Raw genomic sequence first — 13780 nt, forward strand, 5'->3', positions numbered from 1 at the left:
ACACACATCACCATGAGATCCAGGCTGAGAGTAGCATGGCCCTGCACCATGGATACAAGGTACACACATCACCATGGATACAAGGTACACACATCACCATGAGATCCAGGCTGAGAGTAGCATGGCCCTGCACCATGGATACAAGGTACACATCACCATGGATACAAGGTACACACATCACCAGGAGATCCAGGCTGAGAGTAGCATGGCCCTGCACCATGGATACAAGGTACACATCACCATGGATACAAGGTACACACATCACCATGAGATCCAGGCTGAGAGTAGCATGGCCCTGCACCATGGATACAAGGTACACACATCACCATGGATACAAGGTACACACATCACCATGGATACAAGGTACACACATCACCATGAGATCCAGGCTGAGAGTAGCATGGCCCTGCACCATGGATACAAGGTACACACATCACCATGGATACAGGGTACACACATCACCGTGGATACAAGGTACACACATCACCATGGCCCTGCACCATGGATACAAGGTACACACATCACCAGGAGATCCAGGCTGAGAGTAGCATGGCCCTGCACCATGGATACAAGGTACACACATCACCGTGGATACAAGGTACACACATCACCGTGGATACAGGGTACACACATCACCATGGATACAAGGTACACACATCACCGTGGATACAAGGTACACACGTCACCATGAGATCCAGGCTGAGAGTAGCATGGCCCTGCACCATGGATACAAGGTACACACATCACCATGAATACAGGGTACACACATCACCATGGATACAAGGTACACACATCACCGTGGATACAAGGTACACACGTCACCATGAGATCCAGGCTGAGAGTAGCATGGCCCTGCACCATGGATACAAGGTACACACGTCACCATGAGATCCAGGCTGAGAGTAGCATGGCCCTGCACCATGGATACAAGGTACACACATCACCGTGGATACAAGGTACACACATCACCATGAGATCCAGGCTGAGAGTAGCATGGCCCTGCACCATGGATACAAGGTACACACATCACCGTGGATACAAGGTACACACATCACCATGGCCCTGCACCATGGATACAAGGTACACACATCACCATGGATACAAGGTACACACATCACCATTGGCCCTGCACCATGGATACAAGGTACACACATCACCGTGGATACAAGGTACACACATCACCGTGGATACAAGGTACACACATCACCGTGGATACAAGGTACACACATCACCGTGGATACAAGGTACACACATCACCGTGGACACAGGGTACACACGTCACCGTGGATACAAGGTACACACGTCACCGTGGATACAAGGTACACACGTCACCGTGGATACAAGGTACACACGTCACCGTGGATACAAGGTACACACGTCACCGTGGATACAAGGTACACACGTCACCGTGGATACAAGGTACACACGTCACCGTGGATACAAGGTACACACGTCACCGTGGATACAAGGTACACACGTCACCGTGGATACAAGGTACACACGTCACCGTGGATACAGGGTACACACGTCACCGTGGACACAGGGTACACACGTCACCGTGGAGACAAGGTACACACATCACCGTGGAGACAAGGTACACACATCACCGTGGATACAGGGTACACACATCACCGTGGATACAGGGTACACACATCACCGTGGACACAGGGTACACACATCACCGTGGACACAGGGTACACACATCACCGTGGACACAGGGTACACACATCACCGTGGAGACAGGGTGCACACATCACCGTGGATACAGGGTACACACATCACCGTGGATACAAGGTACACACATCACCGTGGACACAGGGTACACACATCACCGTGGACACAGGGTACACACATCACCGTGGACACAGGGTACACACATCACCGTGAACACAGGGTACACACATCACCGTGGACACAGGGTACACACATCACCGTGGACACAGGGTACACACATCACCGTGGACACAGGGTACACACATCACCGTGGACACAGGGTACACACATCACCGTGGACACAGGGTACACACATCACCGTGGACACAGGGTACACACATCACCGTGGACACAGGGTACACACATCACCGTGGACACAGGGTACACACATCACCGTGGACACAGGGTACACACATCACCGTGGATACAGGGTACACACATCACCGCTAAGACCTGTTAGTCATGACACACACAGATTAACATACAGACACGGATGCACTTATACCACACCCCCTTGGGCCTCATTGCTATTATAAACTAGTTACCTATCTATAAACTAGCTAACTGTTATAAACTAGTTACCTATCTATAAACTAGCTAACTATTATAAACTAGTTACCTGTCTATAAACTAGCTAACTGTTATAAACTAGCTAACTATCTATAAACTAGCTAACTATCTATAAACTAGTTACCTATCTATAAACTAGCTAACTATTATAAACTAGTTACCTATCTATAAACTAGCTAACTATCTATAAACTAGTTACCTATCTATAAACTAGCTAACTATTATAAACTAGTTACCTATCTATAAACTAGCTAACTATCTATAAACTAGTTACCTATCTATAAACTAGCTAACTGTTATAAACTAGTTACCTGTCTATAAACTAGCTAACTGTTATAAACTAGTTACCTATCTATAAACTAGCTAACTATCTATAAACTAGTTACCTATCTATAAACTAGCTAACTATCTATAGACTAGTTACCTATCTATAAACTAGCTAACTATCTATAAACTAGCTAACTGTTATAAACTAGTTACCTATCTATAAACTAGCTAACTATCTATAAACTAGTTACCTATCTATAAACTAGCTAACTATCTATAAACTAGTTACCTATCTATAAACTAGCTAACTGTTATAAACTAGTTACCTATCTATAAACTAGCTAACTGTTATAAACTAGTTACCTATCTATAAACTAGCTAACTGTTATAAACTAGTTACCTATCTATAAACTAGCTAACTGTTATAAACTAGTTACCTATCTATAAACTAGCTAACTGTTATAAACTAGTTACCTATCTATAAACTAGCTAACTATCTATAAACTAGTTACCTATCTATAAACTAGCTAACAGAACAGCTAACAGAAATTAAACAGGAAACCAGTATTCTTACGTCATACCTGTGGTATATTGTCTGATATACACAAGGCTGAAAATGCTGTTTCAGCCAATCAGCATCCAGGACCCATACTTCCCGGTTTATAATGGCATGTTAACCATGTGCTTCTGTGTGTCTCTCTCTGCAGTGTGACGTGTGTGGTGTAGAGCCTATCCAGGGGTTGCGTTGGCATTGTCAGGACTGTCCCTCAGACAACGCCGTGGACTTCTGTTCCAACTGCTCCGACTGGTGAGTCCTGCCTGGCTGGGGGCTCTGTTCATCAGGCTAGAAATGGGTTAAAATGTTTTTTTTTTAACACAGCGAAACAGAACTATGTATTGACTGAGGTCTGTTCTGTAACAGGACTATGTATTGACTGAGGTCTGTTCTGTAACAGGACTATGTATTGACTGAGGTCTGTTCAGTAACAGGACTATGTATTGACTGAGGTCTGTTCTGTAACAGGACTATGTATTGACTGAGGTCTGTTCACTAACAGGACTATGTATTGACTGGGGTCTGTTCTGTAGGTGCCAAACAGGACTATGTATTGACTGAGGTCTGTTCAGTAACAGGACTATGTATTGACTGGGGTCTGTTCTGTAGGTGCCAAACAGGACTATGTATTGACTGAGGTCTGTTCTGTAACAGGACTATGTATTGACTGGGGTCTGTTCTGTAACAGGACTATGTATTGACTGGGGTCTGTTCTGTAACAGGACTATGTATTGACTGAGGTCTGTTCTGTAACAGGACTATGTATTGACTGAGGTCTGTTCAGTAACAGGACTATGTATTGACTGAGGTCTGTTCTGTAGGACCCAAACAGGACTATGTATTGACTGAGGTCTGTTCTGTAACAGGACTATGTATTGACTGAGGTCTGTTCAGTAACAGGACTATGTATTGACTGAGGTCTGTTCAGTAGGTGCCAAACAGGACTATGTATTGACTGAGGTCTGTTCAGTAACAGGACTATGTATTGACTGAGGTCTGTTCTGTAACAGGACTATGTATTGACTGAGGTCTGTTCTGTAACAGGACTATGTATTGACTGAGGTCTGTTCAGTAACAGGACTATGTATTGACTGAGGTCTGTTCAGTAGGAGCCAAACAGGACTATGTATTGACTGAGGTCTGTTCAGTAACAGGACTATGTATTGACTGAGGTCTGATCTGTAACAGGACTATGTATTGACTGAGGTCTGTTCTGTAACAGGACTATGTATTGACTGAGGTCTGTTCTGTAACAGGACTATGTATTGACTGAGGTCTGTTCTGTAACAGGACTATGTATTGACTGAGGTCTGTTCAGTAACAGGACTATGTATTGACTGAGGTCTGTTCTGTAGGTGCCAAACAGGACTATGTATTGACTGAGGTCTGTTCTGTAACAGGACTATGTATTGACTGAGGTCTGTTCTGTAACAGGACTATGTATTGACTGAGGTCTGTTCTGTAACAGGACTATGTATTGACTGAGGTCTGTTCAGTAGGTGCCAAACAGGACTATGTATTGACTGAGGTCTGTTCTGTAACAGGACTATGTATTGACTGAGGTCTGTTCTGTAACAGGACTATGTATTGACTGAGGTCTGTTCTGTAACAGGACTATGTATTGACTGAGGTCTGTTCAGTAGGTGCCAAACAGGACTATGTATTGACTGAGGTCTGTTCTGTAACAGGACTATGTATTGACTGAGGTCTGTTCTGTAACAGGACTATGTATTGACTGAGGTCTGTTCACTAACAGGACTATGTATTGACTGGGGTCTGTTCTGTAGGTGCCAAACAGGACTATGTATTGACTGAGGTCTGTTCAGTAACAGGACTATGTATTGACTGGGGTCTGTTCTGTAGGTGCCAAACAGGACTATGTATTGACTGAGGTCTGTTCAGTAACAGGACTATGTATTGACTGGGGTCTGTTCTGTAGGTGCCAAACAGGACTATGTATTGACTGAGGTCTGTTCTGTAACAGGACTATGTATTGACTGAGGTCTGTTCTGTAACAGGACTATGTATTGACTGAGGTCTGTTCAGTAACAGGACTATGTATTGACTGAGGTCTGATCTGTAACAGGACTATGTATTGACTGAGGTCTGTTCTGTAACAGGACTATGTATTGACTGAGGTCTGTTCTGTAACAGGACTATGTATTGACTGAGGTCTGTTCAGTAACAGGACTATGTATTGACTGAGGTCTGTTCTGTAGGTGCCAAACAGGACTATGTATTGACTGAGGTCTGTTCTGTAACAGGACTATGTATTGACTGAGGTCTGTTCAGTAACAGGACTATGTATTGACTGAGGTCTGTTCTGTAACAGGACTATGTATTGACTGAGGTCTGTTCAGTAACAGGACTATGTATTGACTGAGGTCTGTTCAGTAACAGGACTATGTATTGACTGAGGTCTGTTCAGTAGGAGCCAAACAGGACTATGTATTGACTGAGGTCTGTTCAGTAGGAGCCAAACAGGACTATGTATTGACTGAGGTCTGTTCAGTAGGAGCCAAACAGGACTATGTATTGACTGAGGTCTGTTCTGTAACAGGACTATGTATTGACTGAGGTCTGTTCTGTAACAGGACTATGTATTGACTGAGGTCTGTTCTGTAACAGGACTATGTATTGACTGAGGTCTGTTCTGTAACAGGACTATGTATTGACTGAGGTCTGTTCAGTAACAGGACTATGTATTGACTGAGGTCTGTTCTGTAACAGGACTATGTATTGACTGAGGTCTGTTCTGTAGGAACCAAACAGGACTATGTATTGACTGAGGTCTGTTCTGTAACAGGACTATGTATTGACTGAGGTCTGTTCTGTAACAGGACTATGTATTGACTGAGGTCTGTTCACTAACAGGACTATGTATTGACTCGGGGCCGGTCTGTAGGTGCCAAACAGGACTATGTATTGACTGAGGTCTGTTCAGTAGGTGCCAAACAGGACTATGTATTGACTGAGGTCTGTTCTGTAACAGGACTATGTATTGACTGAGGTCTGTTCTGTAACAGGACTATGTATTGACTGAGGTCTGTTCTCTAGGTGCCAAACAGGACTATGTATTGACTGAGGTCTGTTCAGTAACAGGACTATGTATTGACTGAGGTCTGTTCTGTAACAGGACTATGTATTGACTGAGGTCTGTTCAGTAACAGGACTATGTATTGACTGAGGTCTGTTCTGTAACAGGACTATGTATTGACTGAGGTCTGTTCTCTAGGTGCCAAACAGGACTATGTATTGACTGAGGTCTGTTCTGTAACAGGACTATGTATTGACTGAGGTCTGTTCTCTAGGTGCCAAACAGGACTATGTATTGACTGAGGTCTGTTCTGTAACAGGACTATGTATTGACTGAGGTCTGTTCTGTAACAGGACTATGTATTGACTGAGGTCTGTTCTGTAACAGGACTATGTATTGACTGAGGTCTGTTCTGTAACAGGACTATGTATTGACTGAGGTCTGTTCTGTAACAGGACTATGTATTGACTGAGGTCTGTTCTGTAACAGGACTATGTATTGACTGAGGTCTGTTCAGTAACAGGACTATGTATTGACTGAGGTCTGTTCTGTAGGTGCCAAACAGGACTATGTATTGACTGAGGTCTGTTCTGTAACAGGACTATGTATTGACTGAGGTCTGTTCTGTAACAGGACTATGTATTGACTGAGGTCTGTTCACTAACAGGACTATGTATTGACTCGGGGCCGGTCTGTAGGTGCCAAACAGGACTATGTATTGACTGAGGTCTGTTCAGTAGGTGCCAAACAGGACTATGTATTGACTGAGGTCTGTTCAGTAACAGGACTATGTATTGACTGAGGTCTGTTCTGTAGGTGCCAAACAGGACTATGTATTGACTGAGGTCTGTTCTGTAACAGGACTATGTATTGACTGAGGTCTGTTCAGTAACAGGACTATGTATTGACTGAGGTCTGTTCTGTAACAGGACTATGTATTGACTGAGGTCTGTTCAGTAACAGGACTATGTATTGACTGAGGTCTGTTCTGTAACAGGACTATGTATTGACTGAGGTCTGTTCTCTAGGTGCCAAACAGGACTATGTATTGACTGAGGTCTGTTCTGTAACAGGACTATGTATTGACTGAGGTCTGTTCTCTAGGTGCCAAACAGGACTATGTATTGACTGAGGTCTGTTCTGTAACAGGACTATGTATTGACTGAGGTCTGTTCTGTAACAGGACTATGTATTGACTGAGGTCTGTTCTGTAACAGGACTATGTATTGACTGAGGTCTGTTCTGTAACAGGACTATGTATTGACTGAGGTCTGTTCAGTAACAGGACTATGTATTGACTGAGGTCTGTTCTCTAGGTGCCAAACAGGACTATGTATTGACTGAGGTCTGTTCTGTAACAGGACTATGTATTGACTGAGGTCTGTTCAGTAACAGGACTATGTATTGACTGAGGTCTGTTCTGTAGGTGCCAAACAGGACTATGTATTGACTGAGGTCTGTTCTGTAACAGGACTATGTATTGACTGAGGTCTGTTCTGTAACAGGACTATGTATTGACTGAGGTCTGTTTTGTAACAGGACTATGTATTGACTGAGGTCTGTTCTGTAACAGGACTATGTATTGACTGAGGTCTGTTCAGTAACAGGACTATGTATTGACTGAGGTCTGTTCTGTAGGAGCCAAACAGGACTATGTATTGACTGAGGTCTGTTCAGTAGGTGCCAAACAGGACTATGTATTGACTGAGGTCTGTTCAGTAACAGGACTATGTATTGACTGAGGTCTGTTCAGTAACAGGACTATGTATTGACTGAGGTCTGTTCAGTAGGTGCCAAACAGGACTATGTATTGACTGAGGTCTGTTCTGTAACAGGACTATGTATTGACTGAGGTCTGTTCAGTAACAGGACTATGTATTGACTGAGGTCTGTTCTGTAGGTGCCAAACAGGACTATGTATTGACTGAGGTCTGTTCAGTAGGTGCCAAACAGGACTATGTATTGACTGAGGTCTGTTCTGTAGGAACCAAACAGGACTATGTATTGACTGAGGTCTGTTCTGTAGGTGCCAAACAGGACTATGTATTGACTGAGGTCTGTTCAGTAGGAGCCAAACAGGACTATGTATTGACTGAGGTCTGTTCAGTAACAGGACTATGTATTGACTGAGGTCTGTTCTGTAACAGGACTATGTATTGACTGAGGTCTGTTCTGTAACAGGACTATGTATTGACTGAGGTCTGTTCAGTAACAGGACTATGTATTGACTGAGGTCTGTTCTGTAGGACCCAAACAGGACTATGTATTGACTGAGGTCTGTTCAGTAACAGGACTATGTATTGACTGAGGTCTGTTCAGTAGGAGTCAAACAGGACTAAACATTTTCAAACGTGACAAATAAATAAATTGTGCTGGACATACAAAAGGCTCATACCAGAGTGCCGGAGTTTTGTTCCCAATATTTAGTTTTTGGCAACGCTTTATTTGAGGGGTACCTATACAGTCTTCATAAGTTAAACTATACATAACCCGTTCATAAAAACTATGTAAGCATTCATGAAATGTGTTTTTTCAATGGTCATATTTTTTAGATTTTTGTACTGAAAGAAATGTAATGTACAGTTTGAATAATGTCAAATTATGTATGTATTTCCCCCGCCTCCTCTTCCTGTCCCCTCCTCCTGTCCCCTCCTCCTGTCCCCTCTTCCTGACCCCTCCTCCTGTCCCCTCTTCCTGACCCCTCCTCCTGTCCTCTCTTCCTGACCCCTCCTCCTGTCCCCTCTTCCTGTCCCCTCTTCCTGTCCCCTCTTCCTGTCCCCTCTTCCTGTCCCCTCTTCCTGTCCCCTCTTCCTGTCCCCTCTTCCTGTCCCCTCTTCCTGTCCTCTCTTCCTGTCCCCTCTTCCTGGTCCTTCCTCCTGTCCTCTCTTCCTGTCCCTTCCTCCTGTCCCCTCTTCCTGTCCCCTCCTCCTGTCCTCTCTTCCTGTCCCCTCCTCCTGTCCTGTCTTCCTGTCCTCTCTTCCTGTCCCCTCTTCCTGTCCCCTCCTCCTGTCCTCTCTTCCTGTCCCTTCCTCCTGTCCCCTCCTCCTGTCCCCTCTTCCTGTCCCCTCCTCCTGTCCTCTTTTCTATTGCTGTGTATTAAAGGTCCAATGCAGATGTTTTTCTCATTTCTTTACAATTAAGTACCAAACTGTGTTTTTTTTTTTTTTTTTTTTTTTACAATTTTAATGAAAAAATAAATAATGCTTGTTAGTATAAAGAGCAAAATCTCAAGTAAAAAATGTGCAAGGGCTGTCTGGGAGTGGTCTGAGGGGGAGGGGGAAACTGAAAACTAGCTGTTATTGGCAGAGAGGTTTGGAACTCACTTTCTTACTGGTCTATTAACTAATTCACTGCCTGGTGATGTCAACTCCATCCCACCAAAACAGAAGGAAATTTCAGGCGGACTCTTCTTTTGTTTGTTTTTACCTTTATTTAACTAGGCAAGTCAGTTAACAACAAATTCTTATTTTACAATGACGGCCTAGCCCGGCCAAAACCTCCCCTAATAACCCAGACGACGCTGGGCCAATTAACAGCTCTAACAGATTTACAAACAGCTCTAACAGATTTACAAACAGCTCTAACAGATTTACAAACAGCTCTAACAGATTTACAAACAGCTCTAACAGATTTACAAACAGCTCTAACAGATATACAAACAGCTCTAACAGATATACAAACAGCTCTAACAGATTTACAAACAGCTCTGACAGATTTACAAACAGCTCTAACAGATTTACAAACAGCTCTAACAGATTTACAAACAGCTCTGACAGATTTACAAACAGCTCTAACAGATTTACAAACAGCTCTAACAGATTTACAAACAGCTCTAACAGATTTACAAACAGCTCTAACAGATTTACAAACAGCTCTAACAGATTTACAAACAGCTCTGACAGATTTACAAACAGCTCTGACAGATTTACAAACAGCTCTAACAGATTTACAAACAGCTCTAACAGATTTACAAACAGCTCTAACAGATTTACAAACAGCTCTGACAGATTTACAAACAGCTCTAACAGATTTACAAACAGCTCTAACAGATTGACAAACAGCTCTAACAGATTGACAAACAGCTCTAACAGATATACAAACAGCTCTAACAGATTTACAAACAGCTCTGACAGATTTACAAACAGCTCTGACAGATTTACAAACAGCTCTAACAGATTTACAAACAGCTCTAACAGATTTACAAACAGCTCTAACAGATTTACAAACAGCTCTAACACTAAAAGGGCATGATCATAATTTTCACAATTTCACAGTATTATTCCATCCTCATAGTGTGAAAATATATTTAAAATACAGGAAAAACACGTTTTTGACTGCATTGGGCCTTTAAGAACAAGTCTACCTTCCTACACTTTTTCTAATGGCCGTTTATGAACCTACACATTAGCAGCCTTGTTGCGTATGTCGTAGATAACTTTTAACAGTTTCAGTGGTTATTTATTAACCTCTTAACCCCTTGTTTGTCCCCTCCTCCAGCCTGTACAAGACTGAGAGCCACATGCCAGACCACCATCTGGAGCCTGTCCATCATCATGAGACCTTCCTAGACAGGGACTACTGTCTGGCTCAGACCCCTGGATATAACTACCTGGACCCCAACTACTACCCTGCTAACAGATGATGGGGGGCCACAGACTGGCCCCTAAACTCCAGCCTATGCCTCAGCCCAGGGGCCACAGTTTTAGTTACACCGAAGGGTCCCTAGCATCCAGGTCCCAGGGACCACAGTTTCAGCCCAGGGGCCACAGTCACCCAGCCTCAGCCCACACAGCTAGCCTCAGTCAGCTAGCCTACGACAGCTAGCCTCCAGATCCCAGGGACCACAGTCACCCAGCCTCAGCCCACACAGCTAGCCTACTACGACAGCTAGCCTACTACGACTGCTAGCCTCCAGATCCCAGGGGCCACAGTCACCCAGCCTCAGCCCACACGGCTAGCCTCAGTCAGCTAGTCTACGACAGCTAGCCTCCAGATCCCAGGGGTCACAGTTTCAGCTACACCCCAGCGGCCCTTAGCCCCAGACTCAACATACAGCAGCAACAAACTGGTAGTGTGTGGCTCATGGCGCTGTCTCTCAGACCCGAATCTTGACGGTTCTCACACCAGCTACTCTGCTCACCCCGCCCTGCTAGCCCAGCAGACTGGCAGGAATCCCATTCTGACGGTGGTTGTGGTGGTGGGGGGAGGTGAAACTGGCTGCACCGCAGACTCCATTTTGGCTCAAAGAAGATGTCTGGGACACGCTCACTTCTCTGACCGGTTACCACGACGACCAACAAACTGAATAAGTCTCTGAAAATATACAAAAAATAACACTATAAAAAAAAAAAATATGAAAAATGCACACCGACATTCCTGACCGCCAAGAAAGACTCAAGGAGGGCCATCCTCTTCCCCCTCTTCCTCATACCTCTGTGTGCTGCTTGTTAACCTGGGGTGTAGAAGTGCTGGGGTGTGTTGATGGTAGTGTGGTGGTCTGGTTGATGAGTGAATATGTTCCTAGATAGATAGATATCTGTCATTGAGTATTTCTGGTGAATCAAGCCTCTTCTGTTGTGAACTGGGGGCGGGGTTGAGAAAGGAGCTTGATGCTTTCATTCCTACTAGGTTTTAAACCAATCAGAAGACAGGCGTTTTCTGATGTAACCCACACGGCGGGTGTTGTCATGGTAATGGACCCTGACACACCTCCACCTTCACGTTTCCATGGAGATCATGTCAGCCAGCAGCTAGTCACCTCTCTCTCTCTCCTTCTCTCCTCTTCCCCCTCACCTCTCTTCTCTTCCCCCTCTCTCTCTCCTCTCTTCTCTTCCCCCTCACCTCTCTCTCCTCTCTCTTTCCCCCCCACCTCTCTCTTTCCCCCTCACCTCTCTCTTCCCCCTCACCTCTCTCTCTCCTCTCTTCTCTTCCCCCTCACCTCTCTCCTCTCTTCTCTTCCCCCTCACCTCTCTCTCTCCTCTCTCTTTCCCCCTCTCTCTCTCCTCTCTTCTCTTCCCCCTCACCTCTCTCTCTCCTCTCTCTTTCCCCCTCTCTCTCTCCTCTCTCTCTCTCCTCTCTTCTCTTCCCCCCCCTCTCTCTCTCTCCTCTAAAATCTGTTCAGTCACCAACAGAGAAGCACTAGAGAGCTAATGAAGACTTGTGATGAAAAATGAAAATGTATTGTTTTTCTTTTCAATGTGTTTGATGCTGTTGTTTGATCAGGTGGTTGATCACGTGCAGTCAGTATAATAATAATAGCCCAGTGGTAACTACGACGACAACGTAAAGCTAGTTGCCATCTGTGGGACATTTTTTTTGTTTGATGAATCAATCACGCCTCTGAACCTTGATCTTCAACCCCTGACCTCTATTCAACTGCCCCATCAGCAATCCTCTAGATAAGGGGTAGACCACCCCTGTTTCAGGGGTACTGCGGGTACTGCAGGTATTCTGTTCCAACGAGGGCACCACACCTAACCAACTGAGCTAATTGATCAGTTGAGTGATTTGCCTAAATTCAACACACCTGCTGTTCCCAGGTCGGTTAAATCAAAAACATGAAGTGGCTCCAGGACTGGGGTCGCCTACCCTTGTATTAGATCCTCTGAGTCCGGGTTATCCAAACACGGTCCTGGGGGCCCGTTTTGGTTGTTGTCCACTACACAGCTGATTGAAGTAACCAACTCATCGTCAAGCTTCGATTATTTTTAATCAGCTGTGTCGTGGTAGGACAACAGCCAAAACATACACCCAGGGTGTGGGGCCCCAGGGCCGAGTTTGTGAAACCCTGCTGTAAAGTTAGCCTGTCTTGCCTAAACGTCCCAATTTAAAAGATTGTATTTTTTTTTTAAACAAGACACGACTGGAGGAGGTGGTGATTCGGGTGATGATTTTGTGACGGTGGAAATCTCTCACCCACGTTATTTTATACACACATTTTGTTGTCCTTAATTGAGTAGACGCCCACTACCCACCATGCCCTGCTTCAATAACTGTGTATAACAGTATGTTCTTAACTGCTAGAGGATATCTGTGGAAATAAAAGTATGTGAATAGTAATCTATATCCTTAGTCCTCTGTTATTCTGTGGCTTTGTTATTGCTGCCTCCAGTATATTATAATATCGTATAATATATTATAATATATTATAGTATGCTGTGGTTGGCTCATTTGTGACCAAAAGCCATGTTGACCTGATTCATGTGATTCAATGTATCAGAGAATCTTTATTCCCTTTTAATAAAATATCACAAGTATTAATCATTGTTTTATTTAAACCTATAATTTGGCAGGGAGTCATGTTGAGAGTGAAACCGACGTTTCTTGTACAAATTAGCTTTATAATTACAAAGATACACACATCAAATACAAAACAGGAATACAAAACAAGTTCATAGAAAATAAACACATCGTTCAGTAAGGAAGCCTGGTGGCTTAGACTGATGGGCTTCCTGGACCCACACGGTGGCGCTGGTGGCTTTGACTGAAGGGCTTTCTGGACCCACACGGTGGTGCTGGTGGACCCACACGGTGGTGCTGGTCGACCCACACGGTGGTGCTGGTGGACCCACACGGTGGTGCTGGTGGACCCACACGGTGGCGCCGGTGGCTTTGACTGACGGGCTTTCTGGACCCAC

At 44.4% G+C, this 13780-nt stretch overlaps 2 protein-coding genes across 3 annotated transcripts in view; both read left to right on the forward strand.

Annotated features, from left to right (window-relative positions):
* Positions 1-13206, forward strand: part of zzz3 (zinc finger, ZZ-type containing 3) — a 70701-nt gene extending 57495 nt beyond the window's left edge. The window contains exons 11-12 of the mRNA XM_055866023.1: positions 3258-3358; positions 10641-13206. Coding sequence (XP_055721998.1) covers positions 3258-3358; positions 10641-10785 — 246 coding nt within the window. The 3' untranslated portion in view covers positions 10786-13206. The remainder of the gene's footprint in view (positions 1-3257; positions 3359-10640) is intronic.
* LOC129813651 (uncharacterized) lies at positions 580-3251 on the forward strand. 2 transcript variants are annotated; one of them, XM_055866025.1, is made up of 3 exons: positions 580-734; positions 810-1042; positions 1145-3251. In XM_055866025.1, exons 2-3 carry the CDS (start codon positions 824-826, stop codon positions 2171-2173), a joined length of 1248 nt encoding a protein of 415 aa, XP_055722000.1. In that variant the 5' UTR covers positions 580-734; positions 810-823; the 3' UTR covers positions 2174-3251. The 2 variants fall into 2 exon arrangements, with proteins under 2 accessions (XP_055722000.1, XP_055721999.1); XM_055866024.1 differs by having other exon boundaries at positions 580-1042.
* Positions 13207-13780: the final 574 nt, after the last annotated feature.

Source organism: Salvelinus fontinalis, chromosome 17, assembly GCF_029448725.1.
Source record: "Salvelinus fontinalis isolate EN_2023a chromosome 17, ASM2944872v1, whole genome shotgun sequence".
Classification (NCBI taxonomy): Eukaryota; Metazoa; Chordata; class Actinopteri; order Salmoniformes; family Salmonidae; genus Salvelinus; species Salvelinus fontinalis.